This window comes from Pelobates fuscus, chromosome 4 (assembly GCF_036172605.1).
Source record: "Pelobates fuscus isolate aPelFus1 chromosome 4, aPelFus1.pri, whole genome shotgun sequence".
Classification (NCBI taxonomy): Eukaryota; Metazoa; Chordata; class Amphibia; order Anura; family Pelobatidae; genus Pelobates; species Pelobates fuscus.
The window spans coordinates 74,792,430-74,818,211 of NC_086320.1; the positions used below are offsets into that span (position 1 = coordinate 74,792,430).

Genomic DNA, 25,782 nt, shown 5'->3' on the forward strand with positions numbered 1-25,782 from the left:
AATATATTCAAATAATGTGGGCAGTTAAATACAAGCAAGCAACATAAAAAGAAAAACTGAAAATGTGAAGTATAGTATGAGCACACCAGAGCTATAGGTGTATAAAAGAAAACAGAAAAACGTGTACCTTTTTATAAAAGTTAAATGTACCTTTAATAACAATAAAAAATCAAACATAAAAATATTGGAAAATGTATGTTCCCTTATCACTAAAATAAGCCCCTGTTGGCGGGGTTCCAGTGAATAGTATATTCATCTACTGCAACGTTCAGCTGCCACCGTAATCAGCACCGCTCGGATTTATACCTCAAGTGAGGGCCCACACCAAGGTCAGGTAGAGAATCTTTTTATCTTTTCAGTTCAGATCACATATATGGAACCAGGACTTTACTATCTCGGCACATTTCCTTGTGTATACTACTTTTTATTTCTCCCTTATTGAGGGATAGCGATTTTTTTGCCCATCTAATTGATATATTGTATATGTATAAGTCTTGTACTCACTAGTGATATTTATCTTTATATGTATCTATCTACATTTGTGACATTTTATTTGGGAAGTTTATATGCATCACGATTGTGTGTATATAAATAAATATATATATATATAATACTGTATTGAAACTTTTTTCCAGTTTTACTTTCTGAGATTCATATGGCTTTTTCGTGTTTTCAATATGCATAAATTGTTCTATTGATAGCCTATAGAAATTGGTATTTTTCCCAAGTACATGTGTTTATTTTAGTGAAAAGGGAACATAGGAATATACATTTTCCAATATTTTTATGTTTGATTTTTTATTGTTATTAAAAGTATGTTTAACTTTTATAAAAAGTGTTTCTGTTTTCTTTTATACACCTATAGTTCATACTGTACTTTAAATATTCAAGAAGTATACTAGCAAATGAACATGGAAATAAGTTGCCTATGAAAAGTTATTTCACTATTTATAGATAACCTTGCCATGGTTGATGTTTAAAAACTAAATTTCCGATAAAGCCCTGCCACAGTAATAGCCTTAACCTCAAACATTCACAATTCTCAATGGATTAATTGCACACTCCAAACACAAACAATCGGCCATATTCCTGCACTTATACAGATTTATTTCATAGGTTGGGCCAGCTATGTTGGTCTGCACACTTTGAATTAACAATGGATGAACGTCTGACCTCTGATTAACATATTGGCAACAGGCACCCACTTCGCTAAATAAGACTAATACAAGCTTTATGTGGATCAAAGGCCAATACAGATAAATGCAGTTTATCACGATCAGGGTGCCCTCCAAAATAAAATACATTGATATATGACAGCCTTGACCACAGAGAGAAAAAAAAAAGGCATATGTAAATTCATCACTCTAATATAGAATATTACAGAGAAGCTGTTTAATTAACCACCTACCAAAAAATAAAAATACTCTATTTTCAACCTTAAAATGTATAGTCACATTACTGCATGCAGCATAGTGTAATGAAACCATGCATTAATAAATAAATAAAAGTATTTTTAAGAGGGGTAAATGCAAATGCACGCATGCTCACACACATATTTTAAGAAACAAATATACATGAGTATATATATATATATATATATATATATATATATATATATATATATATGAAAGGGCACCACCACATTTTGTTTAGAAATATGTTTTATGGAACAACTGTGAATTCATTTAGGCAGTGCTTAAGTGAATAAATCTGTTTCCAGTAAGGACTGCACATGTCCTATGAGTTAATAGATCCAAATAATATTCTATGTTCCAGGCTCAGGGGAATGCAAACTCCCAGAATACTTCAAAATACAGAGAGAGTCCAGGCCCATAGATTCCCTCACACTGTTACAACAATTTGGCTGATATCAACTGCCTTTCTCAAGACTCAAGGAAGACCGTCCATAGCGGAAACTTTGACATATTGTAAAAAGTCTACAGTATGGTGGAATCTGTATGCTTGGACATATACGTATGTATCAGTGAAGAAGGGCTGTGACGACCTGGAGTGATTGTAATGGAACTAATTACATCCCTCAAAACTGTCCTGGATGTGGTGTGACTGTCTCAATATCGGCCTGAATAAATTCGACATTTAGTGGCTCTCCTCTAATCATCTTTGATTTGATTGTGCAATTCATTTGGTCTGTGATTTGGCTACATTTCTTTGAGGAAAACTAATTTCTGCTCAGCTATGAGGATATCAAATGTGCACATCAACATCTTGTAGTTTGTATTCATGTGTTAGATAGATAGTTATATGTTGCTGTTTTTCATTTTTTGTTATTAAGGCTTATGTACTGTATCTTACAAGAAAATATAACACTTTGAATAAAATATATATTTTTTAATATATTTTATATTTTTTAAGTTTACAATGCTCTACTAGGCATTGTTAACGAGTTCCCCCCCTTATAATGCCGCAATTAAAGTATAAACTCACCTGGAATCGAGCGCAGGGCAAAGTACCCTGTGCTTGTTTCTACATCTCCATCAAAGTCACTGCTGCCACTCATGGTCCAATCAAATGCTTCATGAAGAAGCATTTGATTGAACTGTTCTACTCAGTGGCGTACATAGCGGGCTCACATACCAGCTGTCTCCCCTGAGCGCTCTCTGCCCAGCTCCCTCGCGCGCCGCACTGATCCCGGAGCTGGAATATGGCGTCAGTACGCGGCGCGTGAGGGAGCTGAACAGGAAGCAATCAGAGGAGAGTGCTCCCTCGCGCACCCGCCAGCCAGCTCACATGCAGGACCGGCCGCCGGGCAGCCCCACTGGACCCCAGGGAATCCCCTCAGCACTCCCAAAAGTAGGGAGGCTGGGGGATTACATTTTAAAAAAACATGTGTGTGTGTGAGTGTGTGTGTTAGTGTTAGAGTATGTGTGTGTCTGTGTTAGTGTTAGAGCGTGTGTGTTAGTGTTAGTTTTTGTGTCAGTGTGTGTTAGTTTGTGTGTGTCAGTGAGTGTGTTACTGTGTGTGTTACTGAGTGTGTTAGCCTGTGTGTGTCTGTTAGTGAGTCTGTTTGGTGTCTGTTAGTGAGTGTGTGTTTTGTAAGTGAGTGTGTATGTGTCTGTCAGTGAGTGTGTATGTATGTCTGTCACTGAGTGTGTGTCTGTCAGTAAATGTGTGTGTCTGTTAGCTAGTGTGTATACGTCTGTTTGTGAGAGTGTGTGTGTGTCTTCAGCACTTACCTTTACTCCCTTGGTGCTAGGGATCCCTCCACCCCGATTTGCCTCTCAGCTCTGAATGCGCAGGCGCATTCAAACCACCAATAGGAAAGCATTACTCAATGCTTTCCTATGGACATTCAGCATCTTCTCACTGTGATTTTCACAGTGAGAATCGCAGAAGCTCCTCTAGCGGCTGTCAATGAGACAGCCACTAGAGGCTGGATTAACCCTCAGTGTTTTCAGCTACAGGGTTAAAACTAGAGGAACCTGGCACCCACACCACTTCATTGAGCTGATGTGATCTGGGTGCCTGTAGTGGTCCTTTAAGTGTATGTGTATCTGCATGCACTGGCATACATACCGCGGTCGCAGGTGTCCGCCGCCATGTGTTGCGACCCCGGCCCCCGCAGAGTAAGCGCGGGGGGGTGTGGGCCAACGGATCAGTTTTCACACCAGGGCTCCATGTGTTGTGTGTACGCCACTGGTTCTACTGACTCAGAGCACACTTAGCTGGATAGTGTGGAGGGGTGGGAGAAGCTCATTGATGTCTGCTGCTAGTGTGCTCGCTAATGACAAATGTTATTTCTGCCCAGAATTCACGTCTACCAGGAGTGCAACTAAGAAACTACAAAATACTTGGTATGTACAGCATTTCATGCAAGAACTCTGCACATACAAACTCCTATCACTATGATGATTTCTAAATGCAGAACCCTTTCCAACTGTGAAGCTTGTGATATTCTGTTTGCCTTTCTATTGCATTCTGTTAATTTGAGAGTCTGGTTCTTTCGTTATTGAAACCTCTCTATATATAGGTAGTTGAGGGTACGTATTGTTTTGTATCAATCAGACTACACCCTTTGTCTAGAAAAGACATACTGAGACATACAAATAGGCCTGGTGCAGTTATATAATATATGTATATATATATATATATATATATATATATATATATATATATTGTATTACTACATGTTGTTAAGTAACTATTTCTGAATAAACACAAGGCGTATGCACATTACATATATATATATATTAGTACAATTAAGTCTAACTATATAAATATTTAACGATATAAAGACAACAGCAAGAGTGAGACATATACAGGAACATTAAAAGAACCCCCATCCTCCTATGCTGACGCAATTGCTCAGATACCATTAAGTGTCTCTTGTATGCTTTTCCATAGAGACTGCTTAAGCATCACCATTGACATGAAACAAGTGTTATTTCATTTAGGATGTAAATATACCAGTATGGACTGGATTAAACAAGGCATAACTATTACATTTCTACATATTAACTACTCCAGCCCAGGAGTTTAATTAATTTAGGAGTATCTGCTACTGTTAGATCATAAGTATACCCAGATACATCAATAGCATCGTAAATCCTACGTATATAGATATTTAAAGGTAGGAAAAAAAGGAATTAAGTAAAAAAAAGTCCAAAGAGCGCAAAGGGAAAATAAGGCATCTATGTTTATAAGACACTTTATTTCAAATAATGAATGTACACACTACTATAAAAGCAAAACACAAAAACTTAACATCTACCTCTAAATAGTTTGTTAATAGAGCGTACAGATTGTGGTATTTGTGTGGTCTATGGATATCTAAGGGATCCCTTTAGACAATATAATGTAAGCGTACACATTCACATACACATAGAAGGAAATCCCTATATAAGTAGGTATATAATGGAGATAATACTCTACATAAGGATCGTAAGGTGCTAAGGGGAATTGGTACCAATTTGAAACTAGGGCATTTACAAATACATATAAAAGGAGCCCCTTTCATGTGGTGTTCATCATTTACTCCCTAAAGAAGTGAGAGCACGGCTCACGAAACATGTAGGAGCGAGGAAAGATTGAACCCCAACAACATTATGCCATTGGACTGTCTGAGTGCCCGTACCATGATCCTCCGGCAAGTCAATGCGCGTGAACCAGAGAGACGCTGAAGTGAAGGGGCACATATCGAACAGGATCTGTATAAACTACAACAAAGTAAGAAATCTAACCACCTACAGAAGATTCCTGTGACAATTTCCTCACACTTACTTTATATTGTCTAAAGGGATCCCTTAGATATCCATAGACCACACAAATACCACGAGCTAGATGAACATTGTCAGACTCTAGCCCCACTCTTATACGCTCGATTAACAAACTATTTAAAGGGACACTCCAGTGCCAGGAAAACAGTTTGTTTTCCTGTCACTGCAGGTACCCTCTTCCTCCCACCACCCATCCCATATTGCTGAAGGAGTGAAAACCCCTTCAGTGACTTACCTGATACCCCGCCGAGGGTACAGGTCTGCCCACACTCCTCCCCCACCGACGTCATCCGGCGGGGGAGACCGATCGCGTATGCGCGGACGCCGGCGGGGGAGGCCTAATGCGCATGCAATGCCGCGCCTGCGCATTAGACCTCTCCATAGGAAAGCATTGAATTGAGCAACGCTGGAGGTCAAATCTGTGCTAGAAACCAAGAAGTGCCCTCTAAGGAGGAGTTAACCCTGCAAGGTAAATATTGCAGTTTATGAAAACTGCAATATTTACAGCTGCAGGGTTAAGGGTAGTGGGATTTGGCACCCAGACCACTCCAATGGGCAGAAGTGGTCTGGGTGCCTGGAGTGTCCCTTTAACCCCTTAAGGACACATGACATGTGTGACATGTCATGATTCCCTTTTATTCCAGAAGTTTGGTCCTTAAGGGGTTAAAGGTAGATGTTAAGTTTTTGTGTTTTGTTTTTATAGGAGTATGTACATTCATATTCATTCTGATATATTTTGTATATGTTTTTTACAATAATTGAAATAACGTGTCTTATAAATATAGATGTCTCATTTTCCCTTTGCGCTTTTTGGGCTTTTTTTTTTACTTGATTGCTGATTCTGGAAATACCAAGGATATTCCCTACTAAGAGCAGCAATGAGATATAAGGCCCTTTTATGCATATATATGCACATTCACCTTCTACATATTTTTATTGTTTAATAGATTTATTAATGTATGCTATTTTAACACTGAAAGTGAGGAAATTGGAGGCTGCTTATATGTGGTAAGCGTACTTATCTTCATTCCCTATCACACAGACTGAACGCGATCCACCCCGAAATCCCTATTAACATTAGATTGAAATTCCTACATGACATTAGGGAAAAACGGAAGGCTGTGTTAATGCACCAAAAATAAGTGCATATCTAGTAAGATTTAGTGAGTTAAAGAAAGACTCTGCAAAAGAGATGCAGTGCATTGGAAGAAAGGATTGATGGAGCCTGCTACAAGTCAGGGAACTCTGCAATATTTAAGCTAGAAAGAGGCACGGTTATAAATCTAGTGCAGCAATAACATTCTCTGTCAATCCAGTCCCCAGGTACCTGAAAAGATACCACATTTTTGGGACACTGAATATCCTATGTTTATGTATGATGGCCTGTAATATAAATTATGTTGCACTCATTTTTGTGAAATGAAATTTGCATGACAAACAAACACATACAAAGTCAATGCAACATAAGAATTATTGGAAGAGCAGCTGGGTGGAAAGAAGATTAGATGAAACACGGCTATGCCTGTGTAGTTATAAGGAAATTATTGTTAATTGCATCACCTATAAGTGAAGTATACTTCTAATTATCTTTTTCCTACAGCTGTATGAAAATCAATAACCATAAGCCTTCCAATGAAATACACACTACACGGTTCTGCAGGCTCCTAATGAATGCAAATGGTTTGACCTTTCTTCGACAGCCTGGAATATTGTTTCCTACTTTTAGTATAAAAGTTGCTGTTATCAGCAATTTACATTACAAACAGGCCAACAACAACAACAAAAATGTTGGGGGGGGAAATGTAAAATAAAAAAAAATAAAAAAATGTTGACAATATCAAAAGAGAAAAATCAGATTTGTTGAAGAGAACTGATTGAACTTTCTGCATTAGGAAGCATATATCCAGATGATGAGCATCTCACTTGCATAATGAATTTCGTTTATTCCTTGCGCTTTTAGTCTTAAGAGGCTCAACTCATCATGTAGGTGCCATTCTGCATAATTTTATATAAATATTGGAAAAGAGCAATCTGGTAATTGGTTTCCACAGTAATTCCCTTTTTACCCTCAAAAGCAACATTTATTTATTTATTTTTACAAAAAAGGTTAATTCTAGAATGGATTTGATTAAGCCCTGTGCTAGTAATGTATAGGGTTTTTTTTTTAAATAGGGAATGCTGCAAGTCTTTTTTTTTTTTTATATATCAACACACACTAAGAAAACAAGAAACCCCACAAACCTCATCACAATACCCTGCCCTGTACCCTCACTTACTAACATTCAGTGTGCACTCTGGAATCCCCACTCCATCTGCAGTAATTTAAAACCCATACAGCGGGAAACACTCTTGATCTCGCCTTCACCAACCTCTGTACTGCCTCTAATCTCTCCAATATTAATTTTCCTCTATCTGACCACCATCTGCTGACTTTTGACATTGGCATACCTAAGACCCAATTGACCCCACCATCTGAACACCACTCTCACAGAAACCTCCAATGTCTTGACCTAGAGCATTTCTCCACTAATCTCCAAACTCTCCTCTTACCTATCTCAAACCTCACCTGTCCTAGTTCTGCAACACCCTTCTACAATTCCACCTTCTCCTTTCAACTAGACATCATGGCACCTTCTACATTTAAACAACCTTGGCACACCAATCTGACTCAATACCTCAAAAAATGCTCCAGAACTGATGAACGCTGTTGGAGAAAGTCTCACTGTGCGTCTGACTTTCTCCACTATAAATTTATGCTGAGCTCATACAGCTTGGCTCCACCTGCTCACTAGATCCAATTCCCTCACATCTCGTCTGTACTCGGTCTTCTTCTCTTTCTTCACCTCTCACTAAAATTCTCAATCTCTCTCTCTCCTCTGGTATATTTCCATTGCCCTTCAAACATGCAACTGTCACCTCAATTCTAAAGAAGCCCAACCTTGACCCTAACTCCCCGTCCAACTACCGTCCTACAACGCTACTGCCTTTTGCATCCAAGATCCTTGAAAGAACTGTGTATGCGAGATTGACAGACTTCCTCGAGTCTAACTCTTCTAGACCCGCTTCAGTCTGGTTTCCGTGCTAAGCACTCTGTGGAAACGGCATTGACCAAAGTATAGAATGATCTATTTGCTGCAAAATCTCGTGGTCACTACTCTATCCTAATACTCCTTTACCTGTCTGCGGCTTTTGATACTGTTGATCATCAACAGCTTCTTCTAATCCTCTGCAATATCGGTCTACAAGATATTGCTCTCTCCTGGTGCTCCTCCTACCTCTCCCAATGCTCTTTCAGTGTTTCTTTCTCTGGCTCTGCTTCTTCTCCCCAACTCCTCTCTGTTGGTGTACCCCAAGGTTCAGTCCTTGGTCCCTCCTACTGTTCTTCATCTATACTGCCTCCCTTGGTAAACTCATTAGCTCCTTTGGCTTCCAATATCATTTCTATGCAGATGACACGCAAATCTACCTGTCCTCTCCTGATCTCTCCCCGTCTCTCTTGACTAGTGTCTCTGACTGCCTCTCTGCTATTTCTAACTGGATGGCTGCCCACTTCCTTAAACTAAACTTGACCAAAACTGAAATTCTGGTCTTTCCTCCCTCAAGTGTTGTTACTTCTGTGTCTGTCTCCCTCCAAGTCAATGGTGCTACCATCAGCTCCACTGTGCAGGCTCGCTGCCTAGGTGTTCTCTTTGACTCCGATCTCTCCTTCAAGCCTCATGTTCAATCTATCGCCAAATTCTGTCGTTTCCATCTCAAAAACATTGCGCGCATCCGACCCTACTCAACGCCAGATGCGACTAAGGTGCTGGTCCATTCCACTGTCCTTTCTCGCTTTGACTACTGTAATCTGCTTCTCAGTGGTCTTACGTGTTCCCAACTTGCGCTGTTACAATCCATAATGAATGCGGGAGTGAGGCTCATCTTCCTGTCCACCCGCACCTCCCACGCCTCACCATCCTGGCAGTCCCTACATTGGCTTCCTGTAAGATATAGGGCTCAATTTAAAATTCTGGTTCTTGCTTTCAAATCTCTACGTAATGCTGCTCCCACCTATCTTTCCTCCCTAATACACAAATATGTCCCATCTAGGCCCTTACGATCTGCTGAAGACTTATGTCTATCTTCTGTCCGTACTCCCACCTCTGATGCTCGCCGTCAAGACTTCTTGAGGGCTGCACCGTTCCTGTGGAACATGCTTCCCTCATCCGTAAGAGGCTCACCCAGTCTCCACTCCTTCAAAAAATTGTTAAAAACCCACTACTTCATAAAAGCGTATGAATTAAACTGTTAATAGCTCGCGACTGATTCCTCTTCTGCAACTGTCACTAGTCTAATACTATCCTTACCTTTTTGTGTCACTTTACCCCACTTCCTCTAGCATGTAAGCTCATTGAGCAGGGCCCTCAACCCCTCTGTTCCTGTGTGTCCAACTTGTCTGGTTACAACTACATGTCTGTTCGTCCATCAATTGAAAAGCGCTGCAGAATTTGATGGCGCTATATAAATAACATAATAATAATAAAATATATATATATATATATATATATATAATGGAAAAAATCATGGATCGGACTGGTCCTACATCACATTGATTCAGAGACCTAATGCGCATGTACGGCGAGTGCAGGACACGTTTGTCCTTCCCCATAGGAAAGCATTGAATCAATGCTTTTTGTGGTGTTTTTCAAGCAAAGCGTGAAGACGTCCATCATTGTTTCACGTAAAACTCCATGACATATCAGGAAGCTCCTCTAGTGGCTACCACTAGAGAAGGAGTTACCCTGAAATATATTTATTGCAAATTCTCATTAACTGCAATAATGAACATTGCAGGCTTAATGGAACCCAGACCACTTCAATCATATGAAATGGTCTGGGTACCTCTTGTGTCCCTTTAATAAATCTCCCCTAACATCTTACCTGAATGACAACAAACGTGTTACATCTGAAATTTCTTATATGATTTGCTTTTGTCAAGCATTTTAGATACATGCTTTTACACATAGTCATATGAAAACCAAATCTTAATAGTATCAATACCAAATAGGCTAGGTGATTCTTCAGATAGCATTTTTAGAAGTACTATTGATTGGTAAAAACCTCCTATTCCTTTTCCCTTCAAAAGCCTTCGTTCAATAGCAAGTCAGAGGAAGATGTACCAGTTATCCCACTTAAGGAAATTCACCATTTATCCCACCTATGATACCACTGTGTTTATTTAGAGACACAAATAAAGAATTGAAATTATTTTGGATGTCAATAGTCTTGGTGATTCGCTTTGACCTAAAATGTAATTCTAGATCGATGATTGATGAAAAAAAAGATGATTGATGGCTAGGGGACAGTTCCAAATCAAGTTAAAAATAGCTGAAATGCTTCCAGCACATCTACTTTGGCCTTACATTTTAAATTCACTCTGAATTCACGTTGAATTCTCACTTTAGTGAATAACCCTATCAATGTTCATATTAATAAATATACATATATATATATATATATATATATATATATATATAAAGGAAAAGTAGATAGCACTCCACGGACTCACTTTGTTTAAATATAAAATTTAACTTTTAATGCTCCAAGTTAAAAAATCGACTGATGAAAGTCTGATTGGTTAGACTGAAATGTCGATTTTTTAACTTGGAGCATTAAAAGTTAAATTTTATATTTAAACAAAGTGAGTCCGTGGAGTGCTATCTACTTTTCCTTTATATTTTTGCCAGACAAGCACCCGGCAGTGAATATCTAACCACAGTGAGTGCAACACTACTTGTATTTTTTCTATATATATATATATACTTTATAACTATAATACATATATTGAGAGAGAGTTTGTTTACTGCTCTTCCTCTTTTTCCTTCTATTGGTTAATTTTTTCTAATTTAATGTGTGAAATGGCTTGAAAATGTACTGTGCAATATATACCTAATATTATATTATGTATATATGTTTCATTACACTGATTTGCCCATTTTCATGCCCTTTACATCAACTGTTTCCGGAATTCGAGCCACCCCCCCAAAAAAAATCCGTCTTTGAAAAAATGGTTCACCAACCCAAATTTTCCAGCTGTGCACAACTATGGACCTCAAAAACACTCTGACAATACATTAGAAATCAAGATTGTCCAGTGTCAGGAGCATCAGTCCAGTAGAATATGTGAACATAAACTAGCAGAATACAGTGGCTAGTGGTTAGAAACCTTATATCATAGGCAATTACAGAGCAACTGGCATAGAAAGGGTCCAAAGATTGGAAGAAAACCAAAGATAAATATACAGGAAGGATAAGTGGCAAATATTGCTATGATGTAAAGATTTAGCTGGCCATGAATACTGTTGGTTGTTACTATTGCCAAATATCCCATATCCTAACCTTAAAAAGAGAAACAACAAAACAGAGCAAAATCCCTCAACAAGGGAATAACCTTACCAGTCACAAACACGAGAGACTTTAGAACAAAGAAGCTGACTGGAGTTGGTATACAGCTAAATGCATATGAGAAAATACCAGAAAGCCAAAAGAGGCTGATCCCAACAATTGCCTAAGGATAATAAGTTCTATCAAATATTAAACTCAATGAACTAATATTTACAAAAATTAAAGCCATTCCTGTTTCTTTGTATTGAGGAGTCACCCGAACCACACAGTAGTTTTACCTTCTATATCCAAAGATGATGTAGTTTACTAACTTTATCACTGAAAATTGCTTTGTTTTGGCAAATTAGATATATTGTCAGAAATATGGAGTAGTCCTTGCTGCCAGGATAATCTGCAGTGAATAATTTAACAACTCTTTTATAGATACACAGTAAAGAGGGAGAAAGGTTGCGCCAAAAATAAAATAAATAAATAAAAGATAAAAATTAAAACAACAATAAAAATATATAAAAAATAGGGGGCCTGACCGCTGAGCTGAACGGACGCAGGCAGCAACAGCTCCGGTGCCAACCGACACTCTAAGCTACATCTGCCAACACAGGCACCTAAATCGGGCACTTGGAAGCTGGATATAGGCAGAGAAAACTGAAACCTACACAACGATACCTCAAAAGTGGAAATTCCGCTCGACACCAACATGCGGCCTACTCACACAAGCGGCACGGGAGAGACGGCCGCTCTCCCGCCGTTTCCATACCCAGCTGACGCAATGCAGAGCCCTCAATCCCCCCCCTATGGACCGGCGGGGGTCATCCCGGTCCACACCACACTGGGCCACAAGCTACTACACACTTCTGCGACCACTAGCATCCCGCACCTTGCGACCAAGATGGCGGCTGCTGACCACGCTCCTGGGCCTGCTCTCACCCAGCCTCTTCAAGCGCGACGTGTGAGTGGGACCCCCCACGCAGACCGCATAGCAGCAGCCTTCGACCACTTTTGGACACAGCTGTGGGCCAAAATGCCACAGATGCGAGCTGCCAAAATGGTCTCTCAGCAACCCTCCACCTCACCTGCTAAACCGGCTCCAAAAAGCGCAACCGAGCCACGAACTGCACCCGGTGATAGCAGTCCAGAGGCAGCTAAGAGGCACCCAGATAAAATCTCTGCTAACCCTGGGCCCAAACTACTTGACCGGCACAAACAAAGGAAAGAGAAAGAAAAGAGTGACACCTCACTGCAAGGCTTACCCCCTAACACTTGCCGACCCATGCCTCACCTCACTAGGCATAAAATCTCTACGCCGCGCACCTGGCACCAACGGAGGCGATCTGATCGACCCCCTGGCAATTACCGGAGCCACGAGGTGACCAAAGCTCCTCACCGCAATCCTGGGCAGAGAGCCGCAAAGGGGAGCCCACAAGAGCACGACTCACACCTCCGGAGGGGGAAACTTCGGGATCACACTAACACTGAGCCCCACCGGGATACCGGCGAAGGAGCAACACGCAACTGGATCAGCAGGAACCGGGCTCCAATAAAAACCTGGGGCAGACGGAACAACGGGCTCGGGGCCACTGAGACTTTTACAAATCGAAATGGGCAGAAGCCAAGCCAGGGAATAGGGTGAAACTCCAACTACACGCAGCCTGATGTGCACATCTCAGTTAGTGCCTTGCCTACGTATCAACCCCACACTGGACTGTTTATTTTTCGTATTACTTAATATTTACTATCGTCCAACAACTAATCGTTTGTTATAACCTATCTAGTTTAAATGCCTGTTTAACAGACTTACTTAGCATGTATAGCTAGTGATCAGCTGCCTATTTTAACATATGTACTCATGTTATGTATCTTGACGTGTCAGAGCCTCACCATACCACAACCCTGAAACATGAGGGCATCTTAATGTTATTCCTGTGGTTAATCTATATTTGTTAAGCGTTGCTTGTTCTCAGTTGTTTTAACCATGTCTCCGCTGACAGTATAATCGTCTAACTCAGCTGGTTAATATTCTAACAACGTGCAAATACTAATGCTATTACCTAATGTGTGTGAACTTTGCAATATGCTTAGCATGTTTGTTTAATTATACACCATATAGCATAACATTACAACTTCGTACTACACACGCTAGGCATACACATAGCGCAACGCTTAGATAGAAATATTTTATCCTGTACTAATCGACTACTCAACGACATTTGTTTTTTGTTTTGTTTTGTTTCTCTGCATGTATAATCTTACTTACGTACCATACAAAAAAAAAAAGCGCACAACTTCTTGACCTTTTCCGCATATACCTGTGACTACACTTCTTGTGAAATCCATTTGTCTTATCTTGTATTTGTACTTAACATTGCGCTTCCAAAAATAAAGAATTCCAAAAAAAAAAATATATAAAAAATAAAATAGGTAAAATACAGAATAGTTGGTAAGTTCCAATGGGTGTCTGAAGATAAGATAGGTATAGTCACTAATTCCGCAGTGGGGGTAGGTTCTCTTGTTGTAGTCGTTCCCACTTTATATAGAGGGTTAGAGGGTTACCCTCTAAAGGTCGCTGCCTGTTCAATATATTATTAGCGCTAACCTTACCCTTTTTTTTTATTTCTTTTATAGATACACCCTGAAAAAGATCACACTCCACCCTCAAGTGATGTCAAGGTAGAACTGGTGGTTAGTTGTGACTTATATTCAAGAGCCATTCTGCTTAGGTAATTGATGCTGAAAGTCTACAATGGATGATGTTGACGAAACATGTGATGCTTAGGAGTAATCACGGTACACCTAAATCGTATTAATCCATCAAATTTAGGAATCACCTAGGGTCCTCAAAGTCCTTTAAGAAAAACTATCAACCATAAGACAAGGTTTATTAGCAAGCAGATAATCTTTAAATAGAAACAGGATTAGAATTTACATATAATGAACCTTAAGGGATCATTAAACTAGAATCATGGATTTTGACTGCAGGGAAGAAGAATTGATCTATATATATATATATATATATATATATATATATCTATATATCTATATATATATATATATATATATATATATATATATATATATATATATATATATTCCTGTTCAGTACATCAGTCTGTCCCAGACTGACACTTCCACTGTATTAAATTCTACCACCTTTGCTGGAAGGCTTATATACGACTCTACCTCTCTTTCTGGGGGAAAAAAAAAGCATATACATGTTACAACTCCTATTTTTTCTCCATCCAAGTAATTTCCACTTGTCAGAGCCATTTATACTCTACAAAAATATTTAATTGTATTTGAACTTACTTTAGCAATTCTCTATTAACTAAACAAAAGACAACGGAGATCTATATTTACTGAACTATGTTCAGTAGGGATTAATAACCATGCAGAGATATGTAGGTTTTAAGCCTCATAGTCACTTCATTAAGTTATAGTGGTGCTTGGAGTTCCTCTTTAGTCACCATAATATATTTAAAAAAAAAAAGACTGCCTGAGGTTGGTTGGACTGCATCAATATCTAACAAAAACTTTTTTCTTTTTGTTATAGTTTTACATTTGGTGCTTGTAGCGTGCTCAGTGTTTGGAAAGCACTACTTTATTTTGTTTGAGAAAACAAACTACCTTTACTTAACCCACGTCACTTAACTATCAAGAAAAACATCAGAATAGCTATTTTCTCAGAATTTTGACTATTTTGTGTCAGTAAGTTGTATATTTATTCCCATTTTGAACATCAATGTCATATCTTGGTGTCACAATACAAAAATAAGCATTGTGTTCCTTTCAATAAAATCGTTTACTAGCCATACATGGTTCCAAGTAAAACAGTTGCCATTCTGGACAAGGAAATTACCAAGGAGTAATCAACATGGAAATACAATCTTTGTCAACATGTAGAACTTTGTGCCAAAAATAGCACCTGTTTTGCTTTGATAAATCTCTCCCATAGATATAATGCTTCTGTGTTGAAAAAACAGGAAGACACCAATTCAGTTTTGTAAAGGTCTCATTTATAAGAAACAGAAACAATAAAAAGTAATTTTATCCCTGAGAGATTATGAAGATTGGCATGACATCTTTTTGACGTTATAAATGTGTGACATAGAAAGATCTACTATTTAATTGTGAGTGACTTTGCTGTGAACACAACACAGGTGTTTACCTACATACATTTCACAAAGTAGACATATACACTTTACACCATATTTTTAGTCTCTAGAAAACTATCAACGAATAAATAAGCATGGATTGAGAGTCATATGGGGCAGACTCAACACACAATTGCTCAATATATTCAGAGAGCCCAGAGGAAGCATTGCATGCGTATTAGGCCTTCCCCATAGGAAAGCAGTGATTCAATGAGATGAAGTTGTCTGGCTGCCTATTGTGTCCCTATAAACATTAGCTCTATCTTTACAGGAAATGTGTAGGAAGACTGTGTAAGTCACATGCAGGGAGGTGTGACTAGAGCCGCAGGCAAAGTGATTTAACTCTTATATGACAAGAGAATTGAGCAGTTAGACTGCAGGGGCATGATAAATACACCACAGCCGTTCCATTAAGTTAAAGTTGGTTTGGTGTTCATAATGTCCCTTTAAACATTTTATATACTAAGGTATATATTACAACTTGCAGCTACAATTAAAACCTCCCAAAATCATTTAAAAGGGTGTCCCAAAATAAATGTTTTAGTGACCAAACAAAGTGCATCCATGCAAAAATTAAAGAACATTACTTTACAGACAAGATATATTCATTGTTATACTGTGATGTGTCTTAGATGTTGTTCTTTATACTTGATGGGAACAATTTGAGGCTTTCATTTAAACATACCGTTCATAAAGAAAATGGAATTTAAATATACAGTGCAGCTTGGATATATTTTCTTTCATTTTAGTCTATAAGTTATATATAATACTTTTATTTAAGCAGTCTCATAAGGGCTTTGAGAAGTAGTAAACCCACAGCCCATGGACAGAACGGTATCTGAAGGCCTTGAATATGTCAAGGGCAATACATACAAACGAACAATACCCATAATATAATTAGTCTGTCATACACAACGCATATACTTCTAAAAACCTAGGAAATTAAAACGAATATTGTCTACTTTATGGAAACATACAAAACGTGTAGCTATATGTCTCTATGGAATTTAGAGCAATGCAAAATTTCAACACTTTTAATTTTTGGTTCAACTTGTTATGTAGCCTAAAATGTTAAATTCTCTTTGAATAACATTGAATTACCAAATAAGCTAATTCAGTTAATAATCCTGTGTGTATGATCCAGATGTATGTCTTTTTTTATCACTGATTTCTGCTTAACTTATATCTGCTCGTCTGCAGCATGACCGCTATACATCCTTAGTAAGCTTGTTCATGTATAGTTTTGGATAAAGTGTGGCAGTTTTTGTTACACTTTATGATTGTTTTGTTTCTGTGATCATGTCTGATTAAAGAAAAATATAACCCCATTTTTGTGATTTATCAGCCAACTCCTATAAGTTTATTTGAGGACATTTTAAATACAGGTGATACTCGAAAAATTAGAATATCGTGCAAAAGTTTGTTTATTTCAGTAATGCAACGTAAAAGGGAAACTAATATATGAGATAGGCGCATTACATGCAAAGCGAGATAGTTCAAGCTGTGATTTGTCATAAGTGCGATGATTATGGCTTACAGCTCATGAAAACCTCAAATCCACAATCTCAGTAAATTAGAATATTGTGAAAAGGTGCAATATTCTAGGCTCACAGTGTCCCACTCTAATCAGCTAAGTAAGCCATAACACCTGCAAAGGGTTTCTGAGCCTTTAAATGGCCTCTCAGTCTGGTTCAGTAGGAATCACAATCATGGGGAAGACTGCTGACCTGACAGTTGTGCAGAAAACCATCATTGACACCCTCCATAAGGAGGGAAAGCCTCAAAAGGTAATTGCGAAGGAAGTTGGATGGTCCCAAAGTGCTGTATCAAAGCACATTAATAGGAAGTTATGTGGAAGGGAAAAGTGTAGAAAAAAAAAAGGTTCACAAGCATCAGGGATGACCGCAGCCTGGAGAGGATTGTCAGGAAAAGGCCATTCAAAAGTGTTGGGGACTTTAACAAGGAGTGGACTGAGGCTGGAGTCAGTGCATCAAGAGCCACCACACACAGACAGATCCTGGACATGGGCTTCAGATGTCGTATTCCTCTTGTCAAGCCACTCCTGAACAACAAACAATGTCAGAAGCGTCTTACCTGGGCTAAAGAAAAACAGACCTGGTCTGTTGCTCAGTGGTCCAAAGTCCTCTTTTCTGATGAGAGCAACTTTGGCATCTCATTTGGAAACCAAGGACCCAGAGTCTGGAGGGAAAATGGAGAGGCCCACACTGCAAGATGCTTGAAGTCCAGTGTGAAGTTTCCACAGTTTGTGTTTATTTGGGGAGCCATGTCATCTGCTGGTGTTGGTCCACTGTGCTTCATTAAGTCCAGGGTCAATGCAGTCGTCTACCAGGAGATTTTGGAACACTTCATGCTTCCTTCCGCAGACCAGTTTTATGGGGATGCTGACTTCATTTTCCAGCAGGAAAAACCTGCCCACACTGCCAAAAGCACCAAACCCTGGTTCAATGACCGTGGGATTACTGTGCTTGATTGGTCAGCAAACCCGCCTGACCTGAACCCATAGAGAATCTATGGGGCATTGCCAAGAGAAAGATGAGAGACATGAGACTGAACAATGCAGAAGAGCTGAAGGCCGCTATTGAAGCACCCTGGTCTTCCATAATACCTCAGCAGTGCAACAGGCTGATAGCTTCCATGCCACGCCGCATTGAGGCAGTAATTGCTGCAAAAGGGGCCCAAACCAAGTACTGAGTCCATATGCATGCTTATACTTTTCAGAGGTCCGATATTGTTCTATGTACACTCCTTGTTTTATTGATTGCATGTAATATTCTAATTTACTGAGATTGTGGATTTGCGGTTTTCATGAGCTGTAAGCCATAAGCATCGCACTTATGACAAATCACGGCTTGAACTATCTTGCTTTGCATGTTATGCGTCTATCTCATATATTAGTTTCACCTTTTACGTTGCATTACTGAAATAAACTTTTGCACGATATTTACATTTTTTGAGTATCACCTGTATAAGTAGGATTGTTGCATTTGCAGGAAGACCTGTATGGACAGAATGGATTAAATACAATTATTGTACCTTGTAGGCCGTACACCCCCTCAAATTCTATCTGATTCTGTCTCATCTCAAATTAACATGTAACCCTCCAGCCATCGCCAACATTTAAAAGGCTTCTAACATTTATGATTTGATTAGATGCCGCAGTTCTTTACTAGTATTTAGAAATCTTCAAATGGGCTACATGTAAGTGAATTTGTATTTTAAAGAGGTCGGCATGTCTTTCTTTTAAAGTAGTCCAGTACTACTTATTTAGAACACAATTTGCATTCCATATAGGAAGTTAAATTTGTGGTGTGTGGATGACTCACTCACTATTTAAATAACTGTCTGGGCAGTTACATCATGGACTAAATCTGCTCACTTTACAAAGATTATTTAGAAGGAAAAAATTTGGGATAACTATGTGAGACGAAACTAATCAGATCCTGTTAGGCACAGTGTGAGAAACAGAAAACGGTCAGCTAATCATGACCATTTCCAGTCAGCGCTACACAATGTCAGTGTATTTGTTCCTTCATATTAATTAATTATAGGATACTAAAAGATCCTTAGCACGGTATAGGTCAACAACATAACCAAAAAGTTAAGGGAGGTTGAATAGACAAGTAAGGTATATTACAAGACCTTAGACTGGCCGGACTTAAAGGGTTAATCCAACCACCATGACTATTTTGGTGATTTGAAGTGGTCTTGGCGGTAAGAGTATGTATGTGCAGGGTTTCAGCTTGAAACACTACACATACCAAGTAATCTGCCATTTCTGCCGGGGGCTGGTGACACCCTGGCAAATATAACAGAGTTCCATGCTGTATAATTTGAATTCTGTGCATATTTTTTTATAACTGTCATCAGTGCTCACAGCATGCTGGCAACAGATGTAAAACTCTCTCCCTTGCAGTCAGAGCGCCTGCAAAGGGAAGATAGCTTCTCCTCTTCCACCCTCCCTCCCACTGTGCGCTTCGACCTGCCTCCCGCTGTTGAAGTGATTTGAAAAATGAATGATGGCCAGAATGATGCAAGTAAATAATGGTGCTGCACTTGGATGAAACAGTTTGGTCTGAAGTTAACATGAATGCGTCAATCTGAGTGAGCAGTCCTTGACTTTAATGCAAGCGCTTAGTCTGCAGAAAGCAAGATCTCACTGCTGCATCATTGTTAGTAAGTGCTCATGTACTATGACGCAGATATCTGGACTGTTGGTTAGCACCTGGTTTTGACATGGGCACGTCAGTAGTAGAAGATAAACTATCCTTACCAGATTTAGATGCAGATGTTTGAAATGGAGCTTTCATCTCCATACCCGGTTAGTGGTGACACATTCCCATCTCCTCATCCTTTTTTCACCTAACAGAATTTAGTAACCATTCAAACATGTAACAGTAAACATGTCCTCTCTGGTAATCTGACTTGTATTCCCCTCTCAGCCTCTGTCTCAGTATTTGATGCAGGAGACCAGGGAATAAAATCTGGGACGGCATGACAGGAGCCGGAAATCAGGACTGTCCCGCAGAAATTGAGACTGTTGAGGTCTGGTGTTACCTCCATTTGTAATGTGCATCCCTGACTCCCAGATCTTACTTAAGGGCTTATTGTTGATTAGTTTGTTTGCATTTTAAAGAAGAACAGGATTATTTCTGTTTTACTTTTAAAATGCAAACAAACTAATCAACAATAAGCCCCTAAGTAAGATCTGTAAAACACACAAACTGCTGGTTATCAGATTATTTTAGCAAATCCCCATAAATTAGTGCAGTTTCAAAGCACATATTTCCCTGCTTACACACACACACACATCATTTTGAATTACTCAGTCAAATCAAGAGCCCAAGTACACATCAAATTCACAATTATACACAAATGTCAAAACTCACAATTATAACTGTCTATATTTTGAGACGTGTTCACAGAGGCTTACGACATACCGAGCAATTACTGTAAAACACTACAAAATGTAGTTAGATATTTACAGCGAACGTGTCAATGTTCCAAAAAAAAAAAAAGGCAAAGGAAATGAAATAAAAAAAACAAAACGCTAATGAAATATGTGAAAGTTAACATAACATTGGGATGAGCGATGTGTGGAGGACAGCATAATAACTCTCTTGTTGTGACGTATCCTAAAGAGATCACCACTCTTATCCTTGTAAGCTTTAATGTTCTGAATGATTCCTTGTTACATCTTACTTAGTATTGATCTTACAGACATCCCTACCTATTCTTTACCCAGTGTGGTCATTGAACAGTATAAAGGTTCAATAGGAAGATCAGCTCCTCATCCACTTTTTCTCAAAAGCTATTTGTATTATGGATTTATTTTAATAGTGTACAGTGGCAGTTGCTGTTTTTACTATTAAAAAACGGTTTGATTATCTGACCTTGCTTACTTTATCTTTTTAGGTTCTGTGAACAGGCTTTAAAAACAAATCGATATACGGTAATTCCTACACAGCATTATGATGGAATCAATCTCAATTCAGACTTATTTTAACTTTCTTTGCATGGTTCAATCTCCTTTCTCTTCTAATTGTTTCTGCATTTCTTTTTTTTTTTCTTTATAAAGCATTCCAGGTTACAGAATAATGCATGCAGTTTTGCTACTTCAATCATTTCTGAATTTCTCAGTATAATGGTAAAATTAACTTAAATCTTCCTGCAAAGTTGTTCTCGATTTGTATTCCATGGGTGTACAAACTGGGACTGGGTAATGACCTTTTTTCGTGCACTCACTATACAGCCCAATAAATATTCATCACTCTTCCTCACAGTTCTCACATTATTACTGTTTCTTGAGCCGCTGAATACAGTGTGTTAAAATAGCATGCAGGTTAACTATCAAGGAAAAATAAATAAATAAAATAATCCAATAAATTGGGAAATAAAACACTATAGTGACCAAAAATAAAAATAAATTACTGGGAAAAGCAGAAGATGAATCCTTTATGTAAAACAGATATGTAACAAAAGTCTGATATCTGTATTTTAACCCTAAATGTACAGTGTCTCGGAATTCTGGAAACACTATTTTAGCTGAATGGAATTAACCACAATCTATGATATTTAATTTGCACTATTTACTTTTTTTTTTTCTCTAAGAACATGTTCCATTGCAGCTATTTGTTTATATATCACGCACTCACTATATAAGAACAAATGCATACTATCTAGTCATACCAAGATCTTCTTAACAATTAAAATTATGCTAATGGAAATATAGTGTCATTTTTATATATTCTAGGAATATGAGACACAATATTCCTGGTCCTGTTATATTTGAAATAGAATTTAAAAAAAAAATCATGTTAAATAGCACATTTGGGAAACTAAAATGTAAATACGATGTCATGTGAGTGCAAAGAATGTCCTGCTGGATTGTAGATTTCCAAAATACCACCAAAATGTACACATAATGTCAATCTATATAATGTAGTTGCCTAGTTAAAACCAGTGTGGTGCTATTATTCGGCACTGTACTTATGATCCTTGCTAGCTCTAGTAAATTGTAGGAGGAGGAGGGTAAGCAAACAAACTAATAACAGACATTCTTATCAGAGAAAGCATGTTACTGCTGGATGAAGATCAGATTTGGGATGGAGAAAAAGGTGAGAGTGTATTTAAGAAAAAGTTGGAATTTAGTGTTTTAAGTGAAGAGGATTGAGTGAATTTCCAATTTTGCAGAAAATGCATATATTTAATATGATTTAAATAATTGTAAGTCTCTTTAATGTGCACAGTAAATTTAAAGACCTATAAATCTTGCAAAACTGACTACTTACTGAAGATTCATTTTGTCAAGATCTCTCTCTCTCTCTCTCTCTATATATATATATATATATATATATATATATATATATCAAAGTTATACAAAAAATAATGTTCACAGTGGTTTTTGATTAAGCTGGGCTGAAAAATGTCATCTCAGTAGGATATAGTAGAATTTTTAAAGTATACACTGCAGATATATGTTTTGTCAGTGCAAAGTAGCGATTAACAATTTGAAAGTCACTAGCCCATCTTGAGAGGTAAACACATGTACCTGTTGCTGCCGATTTTTGACATCCTCTTGGACAGAGGCCATCTCAATATCAAGTTTATGATTCACTTGTTGAAGCTGCATATTTTCTTGGACTGTCTGACGATGTTCAGCCTTTAATGATATTAATTCAGCCTTTAATTTGTCAAGCATCCCTCTGCATTAAAAGAGAAAAAAAATGCATTCATGAAAACGTGTGGGTGTGAATAAAGGTGGTCACACAATATATATTCACATCCTAAATGCCAAAGTGGCAGATGGGATGTCATGGCTGTCCCTCTATAAAATGCTTTACTGCACAAACGTTAACTTAAAAATTCCTAGTAAGTGGACAATGACCACTTTAATTAATACATTTATATATACTTATTTTATAAAGTACATGCCAAGCCTCCACAGCAAGCCAGTAACCAACCTCATGCTGATGAGTTGCATTAACAACGAAACAGCTGTCCATGAGTGGTTCACTGGCTTTGCTCCTCTTCCTGAGTTGTATTTCAAAGCTGTTGTATACAGCAGACACATACTCCAAGGAATCCATGTATAAAGTGGAATTATGAGGCAAAAATGTGGTTCTTTGTTTAGCTCATTTGCATACGCCTACCCAGAATCCCTTGCAGTAGTGAGAGCACTGTTAAAGTGAGATTTCTGTGGGAAAAGCAAGTCTTATGACTTGACTGGTGTGTGTATTTGTGTTTAGCAATATATTAACTATCTACTTATTTTATACTTATATAATTGTTTCTCCATGTAGTTTGCTGGCCAGCAGATCCCAGATTATGGGTAAGGAAATGTTATGCTCCAGGATGATAAATTGTTATGTAGCTCATTTTGTTGAGGCAGTAACACCAAGTGATTTACACAGCAATTCTGGCCATACACATGAGTTATAACACAAATTGCTGACCAGATAGTAACAAGTAGAAATAACCCAGCATCATTAAGTATTGAACGGACACTGTAGGCACTATAACCGTTTATTCTGATTAAATGGGTTATAGTGCATGGAGTCCCTTAGCACTGCACCTCCATTCAGTGTTAAACAATTGTCAAGCAGTCTAAAACAGAATGAGGGTCCCTTGCCACCCAAAACTTGCTGCCTTCTAGAGATATGTGTAATGCAGAAAGTGCAGACCTCCTGCTATATCATACCATTTTGATGCTGTGATACGCTAAAAATCAGCCAGCTGACACTCTCAGCCAATTACAGCCACCCATTACTGCTTAGGCTAATGCTTCTACAGCAGCCCAAACAGCACTCAGGGACAGGCTACATTAAATATGGTTTAAAGCTTGATGGAAGGACAGTGACAGGGGACACTATAACCACTACAGAGAGATAAAGCAGTTACAGTGCCTTAAGTTCCTAAGCCATCTTGAGCTTGTTTTAAACTGGGGTGTAGAATAGAACTACAGGGCTTTGTAGTATAATTACTTATTATATTTCACTTTACTTTTCAGATGAGTTAACAAAAGTAAGAGTACCGTATATACTCGAGTATAAGCCGACCCAAATATAAGCCGAGGCCCCTAATTTTACCCCCCAAAAATTTGAAAATGTATTGACTCAAGTATAAGACTAGGGTTGGAAATGCAGCAGCTACTGGTAAATTTCTAAATAAAATTAGATCCTAAAAAAATTATATTAATTGAATATTTATTTACAGTGTGTGTATATAATGAATGCAGTGTGTGTGTATGAATGCAGTGTGTGTGTGTATGAGTGCAGTGTGTGTGTATGAGTGCAGTGTGTGTATGAATGCAGTGTGTGTGTATGAATGCAGTGTGTGTGTATGAGTGCAGTGTGTGTGTATGAGTGCAGTGTGTATGACTGCAGTGTGTATGACTGCAGTGTGTGTGTGTATGAGTGCAGTGTGTGTGTATGAGTGCAGTGTGTGTGTGTATGAGTGCAGTGTGTATGAGTGCAGTGTGTGTGTATGAATGCAATGTGTATGAGTGCAGTGTGTATGACTGCAGTGTGTGTATGACTGTTGTGTGTGTGTATGAGTGCAGTGTGTGTATGAGTGCAGTGTGTGTATGAGTGCAGTGTGTGTGTGTGTATGAGTGCAGTGTGTGTGTGTGTGTGTGTGTATGAGTGCAGTGTGTGTGTGTGTGTGTGTGTGATGCAGAGCCTTAGTGGGGGGTGGGCATTTTTAATATTTTTTTTTTTATTATTTTTTTTTAAAAAGTTATATTATTATTTATTTATTTTTATTATTATTTTTATTATTTTATTATTATTAATAATTTATTTATTTTTCGTCCCCCCCCTCCCTGCTTGATACATGGCAGGGAGGGGGGCTCTCCTTCCCTGGTGGTCCAGTGGAATTGGCAGTTCAGTGGGGGGGAGGGGGGCTGGCAGAGAGCACTTACCTCTCCTGCAGCTCCTGTCAGCTCCCTTCTCCTCCGCGCCGGTCCGTGCAGTTTTTCTGTCAGCTCACACTGTAAGTCTTGCGAGAGCCGCACTATGACCCCCGCTCTCGCGAGACTTACACTGGGAGCTGACAGAGGTGCTGAACGGACCGCCGCGGAGGAGGAGAGAGCTGACAGGAGCTGCAGGAGAGGTAAGTAACCGCACACAGCCCCCAGTCTGTATTATGGCAATGTAAATTGCCATAATACAGACAGTGACTCGAGTATAAGCCGAGTTGGGGTTTTTCAGCACAAAAAATGTGCTGAAAAACTCGGGTTATACTCGAGTATATACGGTATGTAACTTTGCTGAGTGAACAGGTTGAGGTATAATTCGGATACAATTCTGGTTGCATCACGCACCTTTTTTTAGTGTTTATCATTTTTTCATAGGGAAACATAATTACAAAAGCATAAAAATAAGAAAAAAAGAGACTGCTTGATATACAGCACAGCTAAGAGACAAATGTATACTGCCGATGTGTAAATTTAGACTGAGCATTTCCTAAAACCTGCTGTAATGAATTGCAAAAGAAAA

The 25,782-nt window shown here is 38.6% G+C and overlaps 1 protein-coding gene across 1 annotated transcript in view; it reads right to left on the reverse strand.

Annotated features, from left to right (window-relative positions):
* LOC134607811 (polyamine-modulated factor 1-binding protein 1-like) overlaps nucleotides 1–25,782 on the reverse strand; it is a 340,326-nt gene that overhangs the window by 183,207 nt on the left and 131,337 nt on the right. The window contains 1 exon segment of the mRNA XM_063450371.1: nucleotides 22,836–22,989. Coding sequence (XP_063306441.1) covers nucleotides 22,836–22,989 — 154 coding nt within the window.